Source organism: Phalacrocorax carbo, chromosome 5, assembly GCF_963921805.1.
Source record: "Phalacrocorax carbo chromosome 5, bPhaCar2.1, whole genome shotgun sequence".
Classification (NCBI taxonomy): domain Eukaryota; kingdom Metazoa; phylum Chordata; class Aves; order Suliformes; family Phalacrocoracidae; genus Phalacrocorax; species Phalacrocorax carbo.
In genome coordinates, this window is record NC_087517.1 from 71,409,691 (window position 1) to 71,430,246 (window position 20,556).

Genomic DNA, 20,556 nt, shown 5'->3' on the forward strand with positions numbered 1-20,556 from the left:
CATCTGCATTAAATCAGTCAGTTTTAAATATGCGTGTACGTTCTCTTGATATCTTCAGAAGCAAGATATGTAAGTGCATTAAAACTTCACAACCTACTGGGGAAAACAAGCAATACTGCGCATCTTTTACAGGGAAGAGACATATGCAGCAAAAATTTAGTGCACAAGAAGGTATTAGCTTGAAGGGTGCCGGCAAGTCAACAGGAGAGGTTTGATGCAACACAAGAAATTCATTGCCCTGATGGCTGGAAAGCCTTCCTTCCATCTCAAACAGGAGCAGCACACTTTTACACCCCACATTTCTCCACTCAGCAATGAAACTGTGTCAAAACACAGAGCAATGAGGAGTAAAGGCTACTGCAGCGAGAGCCAGAACTACGAAAAGCTCTAATTAACTAAGGTGCGCAGCCATCTTCCACACGCAACACCCAAGCTATAGCACAGCGGTTGTCTACTTCCAGGGGAAATATTGTGAAAACCTACCTATATCCTGCAGCCCCACACGGCCACCAAACTTGGGAAACAGAATAACACGTTTTCAGTGTTGCAAGTGCAAAACCATTTAGTTTTATCTAGTAAGAGATGATAAATTTTGTCCCTGAGAAGCACAGTACCTGGCAAAATTAAGGCAAGTTAAGGAAGGTTAGTTACCCATGGATTTGCACCCTCCCATCTCACCTCTCCGCACCACAGCGCTGCAAACCCGCTCCCTCCCTGCGTTGCTTCCCAAGAAACAATAAATCCTAGAGGTGTGCAAGGGCACTGCTGCTAAAGAGAACACAGCCCCGCTGATTCAGTCTTTGACCTCTGCCATCCCGCTTCAGTGAGAGCTGTGGGAATGGAAGGGGCTTCCGCCCTCGCCTCCAAGCGTGGCTCAAAAAACGTTAGGTGGAACAGATGGACAAGTGAATAACACAGGTCTTGTTCTTTCAAAAAATAGAGCTGAAAAGAAAGATCAAGCACACCTTCCTTGAGATTTCTTTTACTGCATCCGCGCCCCCGTGCTGCTAGATGCTCTGCCTCGTCTCGCCACACGACATCCCAAAGCATCCCTGGTGATGGTTAACCACAACAGATGTTCGTGCAGGCATCTGTGAGAAGACTTCTGAATCTCCAAGTACACTTTCTTCAGTGTCACGAAAAAGCCCACAAAACATTTCACACCCCGTTGCTCTTGCCTGAACTGAATCTTCGATGGGTAAGTTACAACACAAAGCAGTTGCGCTTCCCGAATATTTAGTTTTGTCATTAAATCTCATCCCTTTAACACATTAATTTTCTGGTGAAAAACATCTGGTTCCGTTCTAAAATTCTTATTTTTCATGATAATGGAAAAGACTACCAGATCAATGGCTTAATTGGGTGAAGTCCTTTTCCCCCAGTTGAAAAAGTTCACGGCTGCACTGCCACAACCCGACACTCGCAGGCAACGAAGTGAGTGTTTTTACAATCACGTCCTGTTTGTTTCACAACAAACATCAGCCTGTGCTAAATATCCCTAACCACAACATGGCTAGGGTTTAGAAATACAAGCCAATAAATGGCTTATTTTCTAAGATGACAAGATAAAATATTCCTATACAATAAATCATGTAGTCTCTAGCCCAGTCTAAGGCGCAGGAACTCGCCAGAATACAGCTCCTGTCACCATGTCGCGTAGGCTCCCGAATACGTGGGCAGGCATTAAATACAATTAGGTCAGGTTTAAGGCTTTGCGACAAAACAGGGAAACACCCTCCCTTTTTAAAATGGAAGCTAAACCGCTGCATAACCTCCCTTCATACCACCCCGCCCTTCCCCAGGGCAAGCCTAAGGAGCCCCTTCAAAGCAGCAATAAATGCGACGGGACGCTACGCTAGGTCAGCCTGATCCCTCCTCCGACAGCCGTACAAATGTCAAGTGGTGCGATATACAGCTGTCACGAAACACAAATACCAGATACTTTTTAACAGCCTGGTGAAATGTTACATAAACTAAGCAGTAAATAGTAGTCTCATCTTTGTGTCACGAAATGAAAAAAAAAAAAAAGATGTAAGAAATGCCTGGACTGGATTTTCCCTGCAGTCCCGGGAAAAGACGACTCTACCCGACTCAGCCCTTTGCACGAACCTTCCGTCTCAGCTCGTGCCTCGAGGGCCAGGGCCACCCGCCTGCTGGCGCCTTTCACGTGCAAGACACTGGTTCTGAGATTTGAGCCCCTGGAGCTCTTCAGATCCCGACTTCCCTTCCTCACGAGGCAGCGCCAACATGGTTTTTCTGCTTTTATCTCTTCTGCTTGTTTAGCTTGGCTTGCGGGAGCTATTTACTCTAGCTTGTTTTGTGACATGCCTTGGGATGAACGTCACGAGGGGCACCACCGAGTTGCAGGAGGCTGCCTAGCAGTAATGGGATAGATTAAAAATGATGGGGGGGGTGGGGGATAATCTTCTGTAAACAGTATGTGACCTCTGAAGCACTGCTCAGATCAATGCCTCAGCAGTTACCGAAACCTTATATTATGATATCGCTTGACTAATTATTAACCAGAACTACTCATTAAGCTGCTGACACTGGTCAAACAGCAAGTTCCCACAGGAATCTCAGCGCAGGAAGGACTTCCTCATTTATTAGAAAATAAACTCTGTGGAAGCAGATACTACCCAATGAGAGACCGCCTGTTCGTCCAGCTTAAATCCCCGAGCTCAGAACACGCAGCTTTGAAGAAACTTCATTTTCGGTGCTGCACTCTGGCTGACTCCCATCAGAGCAGGATTTTTAGCCTCTGAACGCAAAATACAGACCTCCAGCTCCATGGCCAGGGTGGTTTGCCAACCCAAACACACCTCTTATCTCTTTTAACTGTTTCAAAGACTCGCTAGCCGGGTGTGTCGGTGCTCCTTTCTACATAATCAATAAATTAAAAGGAAACGGTGAGGCAAAAGGGAATAAAAGGAGAGGGGAAAGAAGTGGGGAGAAGCAGCTATTTTGCAGCCGACCAAGAAGAGTGAAATAGAGGGTGTTTTGTATTGCCAAAGACAAGTCAAATATAAAAACCTGACCACGGACAACAGCAGGAAGACGTGAAAGTTCTTTTAGTGCCATTACATTTGCTTCATAGGTATTTAACTAACTTTTCATCGCAACACCCAAATTAACGAGCTAGACCATATTCCTATTCCATCAGCATTAGCTGTGAACTGAATATATCAAGGCTAGCCTGTAAAAACTGTTCAGTGCCACTCCAGCAGCATTGCTAGTAAATCAAGAGAGGTTTTATCACACAGACGAGGAGATAAAAGTCCTTGTCAGAGCTCAACTTTCCGAGTCGGATAAAAGCTAGAAGAATGAAACGCTTTTTAATAAAGTACCTAATCCAGAGAAACAGAGCTCCAAAATATACATCTTGATAACCAATTTAGAAGTTTTGCCAATATTTTATGAGTATTACCAGGTTTTTTGCCTTCCTGGGCACTGAGTAGATACACATTAGTCTCTTGAGGAAGGGAAGGAGACACATGATCAGCAAAAAGCTTTGACATATCAGAAGCCATCTGAGCTACAGGTGTTATGTGGAAAAAGGTGTCAAAAGAAATATTCGAGAAGGCAGCTCTTGGTTTTGCCTGGCATCCCTCCGACCGAGGTCACTGCACATCAAATCCGCACAGCTTGTTTCACCTGTCCGTTATCGGCATGATGAGTTATTCTACCAGAAAGAAACCTGCAATACTTACTAAACCATTATTCTCCCTGGCACACCATTTGATGAAGCCTGAAAATGTTCTGTCACGTGAGAGCAGCTACGCTGGATCGGACCAGAGGCCACCCCGACCCACCGTTTAGGGGAAGCTGAGATAACAACCTGCTTCTATCAAGGCTTTGACGAGGAACCTGAAGTTCAGTTCACTTTCTTCCAAGCTGAAAAATCCCAGCCTATTTAATGGCTCCTTTAAGGCTTCTTTCACACCGTTAATAAGTCTAAGCATCTTCTCAGTAACTTCTCTACCTCTTTATCTATTCCAAAAAGAAACTGCCATGTAGATATAGTATAGATGTGTACAGTGAATTACAATGCTTTCTTGGTTCTCCTCTTTCAACCCAGATTTAGCCTTTTGACTCCTGGGAGCGAACACTTTCAAGTAACCGCTTAATTAAGACAATCTCTCATTTTAAAAGAGCATCACTGTACATGCACCATTAGGAACGCCTTTTACCTGTGCTTATTACATTTGCCATTTTTGCACAGTCATTTGATGCAACGACATCCTTCTGCAACCTTCTGAAGTCAGTTAAAACTGACTCACTGTTAAAACCAGCTCTCACGGCTCTATTTATGAACACGCTTACCAGTACACATCCTGGCACAGGCTCGGTAACCTCCCCCAGCTCAGAAAACTGAGCACAACCTCCCTCGTTTCCCATTTTTTAGCCCGTTATTAAGCCAACGCTGTTTACTCCTGAGAGCTTACCTTCATTCACAGACGTGCACGAGGGAGCTTGCCCAGGACTCCTGAAGCTCCGCGTCCGCAGCGGGCTAGCACAGCCCCCCCACGCTGCGAGGCATCTCGCTGCAGGCGGTGCATTTTCTCATGCAGGTGGCATATCCTATTAGTCTCCAACTCATATTTAAAATAGCTTTCAGTGACGGGGCAGGCAGGGAAGCCGGATAAGTTGCTGGTTTCCTGGGTTCTCTCATTACCCTCTAAAAACCAGCATTATGTTTGCCACCTTTCACTGCTCGGTGATGCAAATTTATGCCATTAATTCTGTATCACAGCTAACATTTCTCAATTTCTGGTAGTCTGTTTTTGATACCACTGAAACATTTAGTAGTGATTTTCATTTAACTTGCTAGAGTTTCCTCCCTGTTCTACACTCCTCTGCTGTACAGACATTTAAAGATGTCTCCTTGTAGTTCTGTCTCCTCTGCTGTTTAAAGGAAATTAAAAGTACCATGATTAAAGGCTTCTTTTATTTTTATTAATGAGGCACTTATTCGCCCTGAAGCTCTAAAACGCTGCCTTTAAACAAGCTTTGAATATCTGCAAGCACTTTACTCCTTTAGCTTTTCTTGCACTCAAGCTCCCTCACAGCCCTTTCATTTTCTTTTGAAGTTATCATTATTCCCCGAAATCTTTTTCATGCTCCTACAAGGACGTTCCACCTCAGGACTATGGTAACAACTATAAAGTGGCTTTGCTGTTCTAACACCTTGAACCAGACCCTATTCATTGTTCGATGCCAAATCAAGACTTGTTTCTCTGCTTTTAATGCTGCGGGACACTGTTATTGTCTTATCATATCATTTATGATGCTTATAAAAAAAACCGAACCCAACAAGAACAGTTGCTACGTTATGTTCCAACACGGCACCCAATCTGGGGGGAGAGCAAGAAGAGAAATCGCCGCCTTCCACTATTACGGACTCTGCCCTAACAGATATTCTGAGCTCTGCCATTTTCTCTCTGAGCCAACTAGTGTGATGCATTTTCTGTTTCAACACGGAATTTAAATTCACGGGGATTCTCTGTTACCTGTTGATATGTTTAACTTACTCATGTTTTTTTAATATGTTTTTTTAACATCCCCCAGCACAACAATTCTGTGATAGAATTTGCATTCTGGTACTAAGACAAACATAGCAGGTATCTGGGTTTTATCACCTAAATGAGATTATTTCTTAGCCCTGTTCCTCACTATTTGTTATGAGTTTTTCTAGTTCTATCTTTTTAGTTAAAAAAAAAGTTATATTTCAGGTATATCAAATAATCCAAAAATCCCACAGATTTTTGCTGCATAATCTGTTCTTGGAGAGGGAGGAATCATTCTTAGCCACAACCACTATGAACTTGTTTAAGTCTTATTTTCTTTCTTAAGAATTTTTACCTTGCTTATAGCAGCACTGCATATTGCTACGACGTACCCACAGCCACATACGCTATTCTCTCCCTCCAACCATCTTAGCAAATTTCCAACTTTCACAACAGCCAGTTGCTCTTAGCTCCACATTCTCCTGGATATTTACTACGGCGCTGTATCCCCATCAAGTAAAAATTCCCCCTCCAGGTTTTCAATTGGATGTATTAATTTTCACTTACTGCTCTAACACTGTAAATAATGGTGCCGTAAATTGCTATAGCTCTTGCATTTCATGCCAGACTCATCTATCAACGGCTACTTCAAGGAGACCTATGCATCCTTTATCTAGCTCAAGGGAGGAGGACCTCCCAGATTTAACTAGCACACACGATTATCTGGAAATGCAATTGTTTTTTTGCTTTTTAATTACTATTCCTCTCTTCACCCCTGACATTTCCCAGATAGATTGATTTGGGAATACTGTGGAGGCAGATTTCTAGCTTTATATAAGAAAAGTAAACAGAGTAGTATTTGCACAGCTTGGGCTTGAGCCACATGTATTCCCTCAAGAAGAAAACAAAACCCAGCAACTAAGCAAACCACAGCAGCACAGGTCTCTGAGGATGCATCCTGCTAGGATGGGAGAACACAAAACTCAACCCAGAGGGAAGCCCACGGCCTGTAGGAGAATCCACCACACTCCAGACAATGACAGCGTCAAGACTAATTACATGAAAACTGAAAATCACCGTCTCGTATGGAAATATATATCATTTGCGGGGATTGTCTTACAAATGTGCCTTGGAAACCAATGAGCCGCTTAACAAACAGGCTTTCAGCTGTTCCAATTCACCCTGAAGCCATGCATCAGCAAGGAAAGCCAGCCTACAGAGATGTTTTGTTACCCAGCATGACCAACTGTAAATCCTAAAACACTTGAGATAGCGCTTTCAGTTCCTGGGACTGGTTACACATAACATTTAAACGACTAGTAATTCTTGGGGGACCTTTGCAGTTGGCTCCAGTTAAGAAAATACTCCTTGTTTCCTTCTCTAGCTGTCACACTGGCCAGGTAAAACAAGACGGAGAACAGGATCAGTGCCAAGCCAGCGGGAGTTCACGTGCCCCTCTAAGCACCTGGGGACCTGCTAAACACAGGGAAACGAATCAGCCGAGTGCGGGGTGAGAAACTGGATCCAGAAACACCCCTCAGGTCCACAACTCCCCCTTCTTGCAAACAGGAGGTTTTTAAGAGACATATCTATTTGTTCTGCCTGCCTCCTGCTGCCAGAGAAAGACTCCAGAGCTATAGCAGAGGATGATGGCCGTAGCAGATGACAGCTCAAATCCTGCTTGAAGTAAAGGATCCTACTCAGTCTCGAACGTGGAAGTTAAGGAATTTCAGATTTCTTGCCCGTTGGCAAATGTTGCACCCAGAAGCAACACGGCTGAACCTTACTCCATACACTGGGCTTCTTCCTGAGCATGTACGTTTGACGCCTGCAGATTTCCCATTCCAGGAAAATAAGGAGGTATAAACTACAAAGACATAAGGGGACATAAAGTACCGACTGTAGAGACTCCACCTGCATGGAACAGTTCATAAAGTTAAAATGAACTATGAAGAAATGTGATTTTAAAATGGAGAAAAAGCTATAACAGAACACTGAAGCAATTTTTTGACTCTTATACACTGACAATTTTTCCCTTTGGTTAAAAGCTGCGAGATTAACTGAGGATAACTGTGGCAAAAGATGACAGATTTTGAACGAGACACTGACCTGCGGTCATTAGGACGTCACACTTCTGCAAAAGTAAAGGTGTTGGCACTGGCAAACAGGATGAAGACAAGAACGGCCTCACAAACCCCATTTATTTTCTCCCGAAGTGAAAACGGCAGGTGCACAGATAAGCACATAAGAGGGTAAGCACATAACACCACTTCCCCTGAACACTCTCCCAGCCTCCATCCGGTCAGGTATTGTCTGAATTTTCCTTTCCATGTCCACTTGCTTTCTGAAGCCACACAAGCTTTCAGTGGCCACCACGGCCTGGGGCAAAGCATTCTGCAGCCTAACCACGTGCAGGATAGAAAACGCTTCTTTTGGTTTGCGCCTGGTGCTCAGCAACTTTACCCGATGCCGTCTAGTTCTTGCTTTGGAAGGAAGTGGTCCCACTTCCCCTTCCCGCTCGATGTACAGCTAAGTCACATTCCTCTCAGTTACTTCTCTTCCAGCCTGACAAGTCTCAAACCCATTAACAAACTCCGTTTACAAGAGCTGTTGCGTGCTGTTGCTCATCCCTCGTCACACCCCTCTGACGATGCTGCAGTTTTACGCTACCTTTTAGAGAAGGCAAGGCTAGATTTGCACAGGTTCTAGAGGTGCATTCATCATATCCCCATTTCACACAAGTATAACTCCACTGCTTTCAAGTGAAAAATCAGTCATCGCAGGCCACCCTAAGCTGTAGGTACAAAGATTTCCGAGACTAAATAGTCCACAGCTACTTACCTAAACAAGTTTTCAATCACTTGAACGTGATACTGAGACTACTTAAGCACTTACTGGTTTAGCCACAGACCATCAGCTCTGGTGAAACAACTAATCGGACGGCTTTCTGCATGTTAAATCCCCTTGCTAGGTTTAAAACTACAAAATGCTGAGGAAGTGGACTAGTGTATGGCTTTTTTTTTTTTAAGACACATACACACACACTCTTTCCTAAGCCACAAACTTGTTCGTGCCCATTGTTTTGTTTGGGTTTTGGGTTTGTTTGGTTTTTTTTTCCCACTACTATAATTATTTCTCACATGTGTGAACTTTTTTCCTCAACACACCGTAATTAAACTGTGTATCTCCTAATCTAGAGGCCAGTACGTTGATTGTAACTGCACGGCCACATCCAAGTATATCCACGTATAACCTAAGTGTACCTACTAGATAACAAAACGTTTATTTTAGTTACATAAACTATGTAACGGAACTAAACATAAATGCACTCAGCAGAAAGCCAACAGGCTGCTCTATGGCATACAAAGAAGCAGAACGATTTAAGTGATTTACAAAGTCCTACAGTAGTATTTTGTTCATAGAGGAAGCGTGTGTGTAGGTACACACACGTGTACGTATAGTGGGAAAGGGGAAAAAAACCTCATTTCTTAAATTCCCACAGGCGGGCTCCAAACCTTTTACCTTTAAGTAGCTGTCCTCCATCGCGTGCTTGCACAACTCGGGGGGGAAAAAGTAACAGAATACTTAGTTCTAGCTGAAGCGATACGGCAACTGGGAGCAAAACTATGCTAAAGGCTCTCTGTAGGCTTCTCGTGACGGCTCTGGATGATGGCTTGGGAACAGCTTCAGCATTACTTGCACAACTGCAGGAGGCCTCATGTGAGCTTGACTCATTAGCCGAATCCACAAGAGCCATGGTTACAGCACTACGAACATTATCCCATTGCCAAGCCATAAAATTCCTGAACGCCGAGACATTTGTGTGAAGGTCTTCCCTACTTTATATGAAAACAACTTTAGTTTTTTTCAAATTGAGACAATACTGTTTGGGATTTTATTATTTTTGTTCCTCATTGCACAGTCGGGGCAGATTATGGCTCGTGTCTGCCAAGTAACAAACTTCTCTGCTTTGCTCTAGTGGAACCAAGAGCACACAACCACCAAAGCAACTCGGGGTGACTCTCGTCCCTCTGCAAAAGCAGCCAAAGCCTGCTCCACAAGGAAAGCCTCACCCTTTCCAAGGGCCATCAGCTGCAAAGAGACTCTTATCTGACCAAGATACACTAAGATGAAAGCAAGAGCCCAACATACACAAATGAGTAATTCCTGCATCACCTTAAGGGCTTGAGGCAGAATATCACTTAAACCAGAATCACTCGCAGCTTGGAAGGCAGGGAAGTGCAACCCTCAGAGTGTCAGGATGAACTCAGACAATCACTCAGAACCACTTTCCACTACCAAAAAACACCCCCCAAAACAGCAAAACCTCAGCCTTATGGCATATGGGACGCAGAAGTTTCTAGCAACTTGAATTCCCAGGCTTGCCAGTAAGAGCGACAAGAACAGAATGTCAAAGTGATCTAAATTTCCTGCTTTTAGAGAAATAAAGGAGGACAAAAAAAGACAGACCGACGTATATTAAGTTTTAGGTTCGCTAGCATCCTTCTTGTGAAACTCCTGTAAGCACACAAAGGAAACGTGGCACAGCTGTAGCCAGTGTAAAGCTCATCGGCCATCACCGAAGGGTGCACGGGGAGGTTCGTCACTGCAGGTCTGTCCAGTCTGTTTGAAAAGTACCCCTCAGGAGGACCATGACTCTTTTGGAGTGAATAAATTACCCAAGTCCCCGTTACTCTAGTTTTCCCATGATTAACTACTCTTTGAAAGTTATTGGGAACAAATGGACATTGAACGGAATGGCAAAAAAATCCCCTGACAACAGTGAAGCTATTAAATAACTCCATTCGGTTGGGTAATATTGTAGAGATTAAATTTAAATAGGCTGCAGACTAGCATATGCTAGAAGATTCACCAATTAATGGCAGGGTGGCTGCAGAGAATCAAATTTAAGGTTACAGTAGATCATAAGCAGCCCAAGGCAATAATACAATGCTGTACTAACAAGCCTCAGCCAAAGTACTATATAAAATTTGTGTAGTAGATTAAAAAGAAAAAAAAAGGATGAGCTGGATAGAGCCCACAAGACAATGGGAACAGGAGGCCTGCAGAGCACCATCACACTAAAAGGTTGTGACAAGTAGGTCTGCTTTCTTTCAAAACATTGGATGAATACAACAACTCTTGTATTCTCTTACAAATAGTCCCTCATGTTAAACTTCTTTTCCCATGTCTAGAGTGGATAGAAGTAAAAACAAAGCTTAGGCTGATATCAGGAAAAGCCATATAGTTCTATATATTATTTTATATATAGATATAATATCCATATAATTGAATACACTGCTTGATAAAACAGGAGAAAGGGGAGAGAAGGGGACAAGACAGGCCCCGCCACTAAAGCTTTCCGGGCTCGGGGCAGTTTCGGTACACCAGGCGTGATGCACCACTGCAGGAAGATGAGCGAGATGACTTTCTGGAGGTCCCTCCCAAATCTGTGTCCTTTACTCCTTGAACACTAGAAACCAAACACCAATCTGGATCGGTGCTCTGTTTCATACTTAATTAGCGCTCCTATGAACGTATTCAGGTTCCAAGGGGACCTGGCACGTTACGCTAAGTCAGCGTTAGCCAGTGAGGAGTACGCTCAGGCACATGGCTAACACCACGCTGTTGTTAGCCATTTAAGTCAAAATCCGAATGACTGCCACAGAAAAGAAAGGCTAAAATATCCCCTTCCCTACCTCCACCACAATCCATCCTTCCTTGATCCTAAAGAAGTTAAAATCTTCATTAGCTACCCCAGCTGGGACACAAAATGTGTCTTCAATTTTGTTCAATTTCTGCGCTGGTTTTATCTTCTGAAGATCTCTAGCCTGCCTCGGGAGGTGGTAGGAGAGGGCCACATGCGTTCTCTTTGCAGAACAAAATGTATTCATCCCCAGTGAAGTCTGATTATACAAGTGGTATTTATTGGGTAGAACATACAATTTTTATGGAGTGACCTCATGCTTATTTAACCCTCTGGTTTTACTCAGAACTTGCTGTTCCAACTGTCCTCCCCACAGCTACCAGCAAAGAGCCTGGACGTACCGGGGCAAGACATTCAAACTATTAAAAAAAAAAAGACTGCAGGAACTACTAGTGCTTTAAAGGAAGGTGTCACCTGCATCAACGCTGATAGGAAGAGCTGCAAAATGAAGCCTTTCGTAGTACACAGGTTGTTTTGCACATTCGTAGCATTATGAACAGTGCTATGGGAGCCTTCTACTGACTTACTCTTACCATCTCTGTTCTCAGAACTTCTCTCTTTTTTTATGCCTAACAAACAAAAAACAACCCACAGACTGTAAATGTCAAGTTACCTCACTGTTTCCAAGAGGAGGAGGGAATATTGGTCCCTGCGGAGATTTCTTTTGTCCCTGCACATACTTTTCAGTACTTTCTCTTCCTTGGCTCCTCTCTGGTGTTTCCACTCTCAGAGCCTCCCTGGCTCGGGACACGGGGATGTTCCAAGGTACCAACACCCCTGATGAAGCGAGGGACCCTCCTGAGTCAGGGGGATGCTATCAGGCAGCTCCAGCTGTATGCTATTTTTCCTCCTCCAAGTTCTGACGTACCTTCTAATGCCTATTCCTATTTGCTGTAGCTACTCCTGCCCCCAGTCCGTATTGCCCGTAACTTCCCTGCTTAATCCACCTGGGACACAGGAAACACTCAGCTCATAAATCCAGACATAGCTCAAAACTGGCCAGATCTGGGCAGTAATCCATGAAGAGTTAAATCCTGAAATACTGCCAGTTGTTAAAATTAAAGCTATCTCCAAGTCATATCTGGAATGCTGTCACTTCTCAAAAAGCTGGTATCTACCCACGGACAGCCAGATGTACCCACAGAATCTAAACGGGCTGGTGCGCAATTCGGTGGCTACCAAGTGTGCGAGACGCTCCAAAGCAACAGACTCTTTCGAAGACAGAGGACGTTTTGGAGGCTCATCCAGCCCAGGAACGCATCCTCCTGCCTCTCTAACATCTATATCATCTCCAAGAGGGCCCAAGCTTATTACTACTTCTGCAATGACAGCTTTCACAGCAGTCAGCAAATAGCATTTCGTTTCCAATGCGCAATGCTCGAACAAAAACCGGTAATACAGCACCTGCACAATTCTTCCCAGATGGAACTCAAATCCCTCGCTGCTCTGGTTGTACTTCCAGTGTTTCTTTTAACAACAGGAGTGGAAGCCAAGGCAAACACGCAGCTCACTATCCGTTCCTGATCCCCAAAGCTGCTGTTACGTGCCTGCAGTTGCACCGCGAACAGCGCCGCCACACCGACACGGAGGGGTGATTCTTACACAGCCACAATCGTTCCTCTCACTTCATTTGTGAGGATGTCACATATTCGTGTCTAAGCAGCAAAACATACAGGGTTGTGCAACAACCGATGCCTCTTCCACCCATCCCTAAAAGCAAGCAAGAACAGACGTATAACCTTGCTCTGTCCTCCTATTCTTGAGCTGAAATCAGCTAAGGGAGTGATCTATTTAGTTGCACGTAATACCTGTTCAGAGATCTCTTACAATTAAAGCACAGAATGGCTTTGATGCCTGTATCAAAACTAAGAATCAGGTAACTGTAAGACAGGAGCATACAGGCATTAAGAATACGTGGTGTAGTACCAGCCTACAATACACAGACCTATTCTGAAGGTACGAAATACATCAAACGCTCAGCACAACTCCTCACTCGCTTCTGTATTCCTAAGCGGTGCCCACAAGGAACGCCCAGCCAGAGCTCAGTCCCACCGCACAAAGGCTGACTTGTCTGTGCATCCCTGAGCAAACCGCCGTGCTGTTCCGACCAGCTCTGCGGAGATGGCTCTCCTGGGACCAGCTGACTTCCAAGAGCGAGCCACTACAATAACAGCTTTGTACCAAATCTAACGTCAAGACGACCCAAGAGATGCATGAAAGGACTCTCCTTCATATTTGGGCAGATCCCAGAGCTAGTCCAGACATATTCCCAGACACTTACTGCTTTCTCTATCATTCTTGAGAAACCACTTACTATCCTGCTGCCAAAGCCTTCAAACGAGCCAGCCACAAAACGCTCCAAAGCTGCAGCCAGTCACGCTCCACTCGGCGCTGCCTTCGCCAGCACTCACAAATCCCTTCGTATTAAGAGTTATTTTCTTTCTTTGTTGCTTTAAAATGCCAGTCATTACTGCAACAACTATGAGGCACTGAGAGAGGGGAAAAAAAGAGTTTTACCTGCAACGATGATTGTATGTAAAGTTTCTTCCGCCTTGCTTGACAAGCATCACACCTTAAAGCCAATAAAACGGAATGATTTGTGCAACAGAAGAAAGCACCGAACGAGCACCGAAAACCAGCACAACTGCATCCTAAGTAATCCATGAGCCTTAAGTGGCAATTGATAACACAGAAAATGACAGTCAATGTGAAAGCACACAGGAAAAAAATGCAGCCCTAGCGATACCTACGCAGTCACAGGCTTCACACAGAAGAGACATTAAAAATCACCGGGAATATTTCTATTAAAATGCCTATTGAGTTTGCTGTGGAAAAGAGAGAGACAATGTTGACTCCTGTGTATGGAAATAAGAATGAAAAGGACGGTCAGCTTAGCGTTACACAAATCCATGCTGCTTCCACAACTTGTGTTCCACAGTGAATTCCTGTACTTTTGTCTGAAAAAAGACACGTTAGAAAGAAAATAATATGGGAAAGACAACACGGGTGGTAAGAGAAAACAAAATGATTCCCTATGAAGAGACATAATAAAAGATTGGGATTCTTCAGCAAGGGAAACAGATACCGAAGAGAGAAATACGACAGAATGGAACAGTCATTTACAAAGGAAGCGTGAACAACCATTCTCTGCTCACTTCCCCATAAACCAAGAGGTAGGGCATCAAATCAAACCCAAAGGAAGCTTTCAAACCTCCACTGGCAGTTTCAGAGTAAGCCGTTCGTTTCCGCACAGAGCACGTTAGGTTATGGGATCCGCGCCAGGGGACGGTATGGGAGGGGAAGGGCCCAAGTGGTTAAACAAGGTGACACAAACTCACGCAGGCTGGCTCCTCCACGGCCACGAGCTCAGCCCTGCGCGCTCCCGGCCGGCGGCAGGGGCGCCACGCTGCAGGGAAGCGGTCGTTGCCTGCTGTCCTTGGAGTTTTTAATTCGTTTTTATTTTTGATTTTCCCCAAACATCGCTACCACAGACAGCACGGTGAACTAAACTAATTCTGAGCAACGTGCCCACTGCTCGAGTAAAGGGAAGATAACCTATAATGTGAAAAATGTGGGATATATATAGTTCCAGAAGACATCTATATATGTATCTTTTCATGTATTAAGCATCATTTCATTAGCAGTAATTTTTTTCTCAGGGTAATATTAATTAGCATAGAGAGACTGCAATTACAACAGCTTGCAGCCATCCCATGACCCACGCAGAGCTGGAAAGGGAATCGTTTCCTGTTCTATTCGTGGCAGAAAATTATTTCTGTGGCTGATAAAGGTAGTTACATATTCCTTTCCAATAAATCCCATGCCTCCCACACGCTGCTTCGCTATTTCCTCTCTCCAGCTGCCCTTTTCTGCAGCTGCTCTCTACAATTACAGGCAAGATGTAGATGTGCAGAAGCCTTACCCCTGTCTGGAAAAGAGACAGGTCTAATAAGACAAGAACTGTGCACTCTTTCACCAAAACTGCCAAGGGAGAGGAGGACACAGGCTGTGACAGAGGCACCGAGAGCTCAAAAGGCTTGAGATTTTCTACCAGAGACACACGTCTAAACATCACATTACAGCCACTGCTTCTGTGCACTATAAGCCCTGAATTAGAGCTAAGTTATCAATGTTAGACCCCAAATTAGAACCTTGCTTTGTAAAACGTCAAACAGCCAAGTATCAAAGTGGCTTACAAACTTCAAGACACAACCTGGTGACTAAAAACCCATTCCTTCAAGATGTTCAACCAGCAGCCAAAGCCAAACACCCCAATCTGCTACAGATTAGTCACACTGTCTGTCCCAGTACTCCACCTTCATATCAAAGCTTTAACTGAGAACGGCAATTCATTACTGAGAGCTAAATTGCACAGTCGTTTCAAGACGATAAAGGCATTTATTTAGGTGCCAGTAGTCCAAACTGATCCTCCGAGTAAATTTACTCATCTCAGAACAGCACAGATCTTGTTTGCTAAAAAAATTCAGCATCCTGTTTTCCAAGTGATTTCCATTTTTTTAAAAAAATCTCATTTATTCTATCCTACATGTTGTCAGTCCTTCACAATAGCTGCTGATAAGCACTGTTCATCAAGGAATTCACCAGAATACCTTACCTCTACAAATATCTGTACCACTCTACAAACTCTTTCAGAGTCTGTTCCAAAAAGGAGAGCAATCCTTTCAACCCCGTACACGAGCTGCAACCAGCACCTGTCCACTGAGGCTGCTGAAGCCAGCAAGGTAGCCTCCCTCTCGCACACCTCCTTACTGAAACCCTAACCAGCTGCAGCACTGATACGAACAGAGAACACCTTCCTTGGCTAAACTGCAGATCATTCCATCTTTTATCATGGAAAAAAATATCTTTGTTAAAAAAAAAGCGCCATAATGCTGCTGTCTCAATTCATTTCAAAGCCAGAGTGCTTTGCAGAGCGACAAGCAGCATCCATGAGCAGAATACAGCAGTGCCAGCCAGAAGACACTCTCCAAAAGGCTGTCTGATAAGAATGATGTTTCTCCTCACTCCAGAATTAAGATGAATATGAGAACACTGGCGCAGCACTAAGCCCACGCTCACAGGCCTAGCTGACCGAGGCAAATATATCAACGCTGGACGCAAAGCAAGCATCTCTGCGCATTATCAAAATGTCAGTAACAGAAAACAATTAGCCCAAGAATGTTGGAGGAACACAAAGGAAAAACCTCTTTCATATTTAATATGTAGCTCTTAAGACTTTGCCCCCACAGCTGTGCAGCCGGCTGTGAGCTTGGCTTTGAAGGATATACACATTGCTCTATAGGGGCCTGAAAAGGGGCCAAAGGAAACAGAGGACGCGGGGAAGAACAGAGCGCCTCACCATATCGCGCGCTCGAACTCGGGAACTAGCTTTCTGCAAGTTATCTGCGTGAAACGTACTCTCTGGCAGCCCACCCTCGCCCAGCAGAGCACAGGGCGCTCCGATACGTGTTTTCCCAGGGTGTGCACCATCAAAAGCGATGCCGACGGAGTTTGGCTCCTTCCCGTGCCGAGACGCTGCAGCATCTCGCCCGGGCGCACACAGTGGCCCGAGAGCCAGCTGCTGCGCAAATTGTCTTCCACTTCCTGGAAGGGAAACTGCACACTTCCCAGGAAAGCCTCTAAACAAGCTTTCCTCCACTTCACCTTTTGCATGGCAAGAGATGCACTCAAGCTCCAGGCAGCCCAAAGAATACGCAGTTTGATAAACTTAGCCTGGTGAACACCCAGCGGAGCTCATTGCACCTCCTCATCTCAAACTCATTTTGCCAGTAGCTTGCTTCTCTGAGCCTCACCTGGAAGTTCATCCTTTTCTACCACCACCAAGGTCCATCAGCTCGTTAGGTGCGGGCTCACAAAAGCCTTGATGCAACCTGTTCTTAGCGCCCAAAGGAGTTCTTTATCCTATTTGGGAGCTTTTGCTCAAGAACTCTTCCAGCCATCTCGCCTCAGAGGGAAATTCATAATTAAATTGGTGTAAGCAAAGCAAAGTTTATTACTATACCAAACCTACCGCCCGTCGAGCCATTACTTATGGCAATTAACCAAAGCTGTTAAAACGGCTTTTTGCGGAAGGTAACGTCAACATAGTACGCTCCAAGTAAGACCAAATAATTATGTTTTCATTTTTTAAATGCAGCTCAACTCACAACAATCTCCACGTCCTTTTCCTATGCTTCTTAAAAGCAAGAAGTAAAAAGTTACATACCATTGATGGCACTCAGCACTTTGATCCCATTTCTGTAAGGCAATTTCTATCTCTTCTTTCCCTGCAAACACGTGGGCAGAGGTAAGAAATCCATCCACTTTCTTAGTTTCTTCCTCTGAGGTCGTTAGAGTGCAATAATAGAACGGCATAAGTCATACGTTTGTTAGTGTTATAATACATTTGGCTTGACAATGTTCCATAAATAATCTCATACTCTTGCAGTGGTGCGGAACATCCAGGACCAAAGAGATCACACCAACTTATAGTACAGCAGCAAACTGCATTAACCTGCCAACACGGCTTCGCCTCACTTGGAAGTAGAGTTATCTGTAATGGAAACATCTCTACACCACGTTAAGAAGAGCTCATTAGAGCTGTCTGTGGTTTTGTTCTGATGCATTTCACAGCCTCAGATCTAGGACCTGCCCCACTTGCCCCTCTCTCCTCCAAGAACAAAAAATTCAATGCGTTAAAGCAAAAACTTATTTATCTTAATACCACACAGGATACGGATGATAGGTTTGATAAACAAATTTTACACCTTAACTAGCCCTTGGCCTACTTATACTATCTTTCAGAAAGCACAGACATTAAAACCCCTACCACCACGACACTGCTAGCTGCTCACCTAAAAAACAGACTAGAAGGAGAAAAAAATCCACCACATCATTTGCAAGTGTAGGGTTTATAAATCTGAAGCATAGCGTCAGCTTTGACCAGCCCCCTTTGCCTCAAACACACAACTCCTTACCATCAGACGCGTACGACCTCTTCTCATCTGCGTCTTCTGTGATTTCGCACATGTCGCTATGCGCGCGGGCCAGGCGCCAGAGGAAGTCTGTCTGGTCCGCGTACTGCAGTAGGAACATAAATGTTGCGTATCAAGACCCGTTCTGCCGTTGGCAAAGAGCATGAGAAAGAACCACCAAGCGGGGGCACGTACCAGGAGTCGCACAGACGTTTTTTGAAACCTTAGACGGCCCCAACCCTGCAAGAACTGAAGCAAAACCACAAAAGAGCAAACTGGATGGCCAAATTTATAATTAAGCTTACGACGTTACACCACTGCTATGGGTCTAATTGTTGCCGCCTTCCAGCAAGGAACCCCTCCACTTCAGAGGCCATTCTGGGGTTGGTTCTTCAGCAGCCTCCACTAGCCTCAAAACACTGGCAAAAACCCCAGCCCAAACCTCACCGCTTCAACAAAATTCAGAAGCTGAATTCTACTTTTTTCATGACTCAGTTCACATTCAAAGAGTTCCACATCCCGTCTTGTTCTTACATCCAGGACAGTACTGTAGCTACGCTGCTAAATTTGAAGCTGTTATGTTCTGAAAAACTCAAACTTACTTTAAGAAACAACAAAAAAAAAAGGTAAAAACTTAAAACACAACCACCTAACAGTCTGGTTTCTTTTGTGGTAGGATTGTGAATAAAAGAAAGTGGGAGAATCACCAGCAAGAAACATGCAAGAGAATTTCGGAAGCCAACGGGCCTGTCATTTCTTCCCAGTGAGAAGGAAAAAACAAAAACCAAATCTACCTGAAATTAGAACTGATCAAGTTATCCATAATTTCTGTCCTTCCATTCCTCCTGGAAACACAGGAGCCAAAATAGGTTTTGCTGTTTAAAAGGCCGGTAACCCAAAACGCTGTCTTTGCTGGCGATGCAGTACTTCGGTAAACACTAAGAGAGGCCAACAGCGCGACTGCAGCAGGCGCAGGCACACCTGCACGGCTGCTGTAGGTCACAACAGCCCCAGGAAGACACGTTTCAGTGCTGGGTGCGCCCGCTGCCTGCGGCCAGAGGTGTAAGCTAGCTATCTGCGGCAGCTCGGGTTGAACCATCACTGCCCTTGCTGTGCTCCCACACCACAAGGGCAGCGCCGCTGCTCATCGAAGCAGGGGATCAATTCTCATCACCTGATATAAAGAGACACATTCTTTATGGTGGCAAAACACCTGCACCACCCAGATTTTTAATCTCATTAACTAATACACACCGAGTATTGCCTAAGCCTCTGTTTGAGCACGCAACCACCGCACACGTGCGCTGGGCAGCCCTCGGAAAGACCAAGCTTCCCCGAATATAGATCGGGCCATTGCATATGCGCCGAGGTAAACGTTCTCAAAACATCTGCCGAGGTTACGGCACACACACACGGTACTGTTAATTTACACATGTACCGTGTGTTCGCTCAGGGAAAGTGATGACATGATGAGACACGGAATTCCAAGACAGAAAGCAACTGGGAACCGGCTGCTGCTGTGGCCCGAACAATTCTGGCCTTCAGCCCGCTCCCAAGCTGCTCCTGAGGAAGGGGGCCGCTGGAAGCTGGCCCAGTTGTTGTGTAGGGCCGGGACCCTGCTAAGAGATGCAATTTCCTCTTTCCCAGATATTTAGCTGGAAACAAATCACTGGTGGAAAATACAAAAAGGCAACCTTTACCGCCAGTTTATTATTCAGCAGCAGCTGGAACCCCTCTCTCTTCTCCTGCTCATTTCCGTCGTGCAAGCGGTCTGCCTGCTGCAGTAGCTGACCCAGTCCTTCCTCTAGCGAGGAGTCCAAGAATAAATGCGTTTCATCCTCGTTGACGAGATCCAGAGAATCCCGTCGCACAGTTCTCACTGTTTCACAGCTCACTTCATCTTCCCCTTCTTCGCTCTCTCTCTCGGACTCCCGGTCATAATCAGACTCAGCGTTGGCTGTGGTGTACCTTCGAGGGGGAAAAACCCAAACCACAACACAGAATTAGTTTGAGGAGATGCTGCACAGCCTATGATGGTTTTATATATATGGTACAGAAAACCCAGCTCTTCCTAACAGAGGAAGAAGAGTACCTTAGTTCATCCTGGAGAACACTGTGATCCAAGTGTCTCAAATGACACACCAATTATTATTACTCATGTAACATACACAACCTCAGAAAGCTAAAGAAGGCCCCCCCCTCAAAAGCGAAGTAGAATTCAGCCACAAGCATCCACATCTCACTTGCTTCTCTTAGGCCTTCTAACTTCAGTGTGAGAGCATTAAAAAACTACGAGCAGAGCCAGGACAATTCAGTTAAATGTATGGATCGTAAAAGAGAATCTCAACAAGATGCTCATCCATGTGGA

At 44.8% G+C, this 20,556-nt stretch overlaps 1 protein-coding gene across 1 annotated transcript in view; it reads right to left on the reverse strand.

Moving 5' to 3' along the window:
• The window catches only part of RMDN3 (regulator of microtubule dynamics 3), a 39,650-nt gene that overhangs the window by 12,125 nt on the left and 6,969 nt on the right, over window positions 1-20,556 (reverse strand). The window contains exons 4-6 of the mRNA XM_064453136.1: window positions 19,889-20,156; window positions 18,192-18,294; window positions 17,441-17,501 (exon numbers count right to left, since the gene is read on the reverse strand). Of these exons, the coding sequence (XP_064309206.1) occupies window positions 17,441-17,501; window positions 18,192-18,294; window positions 19,889-20,156 (432 nt within the window). The remainder of the gene's footprint in view (window positions 1-17,440; window positions 17,502-18,191; window positions 18,295-19,888; window positions 20,157-20,556) is intronic.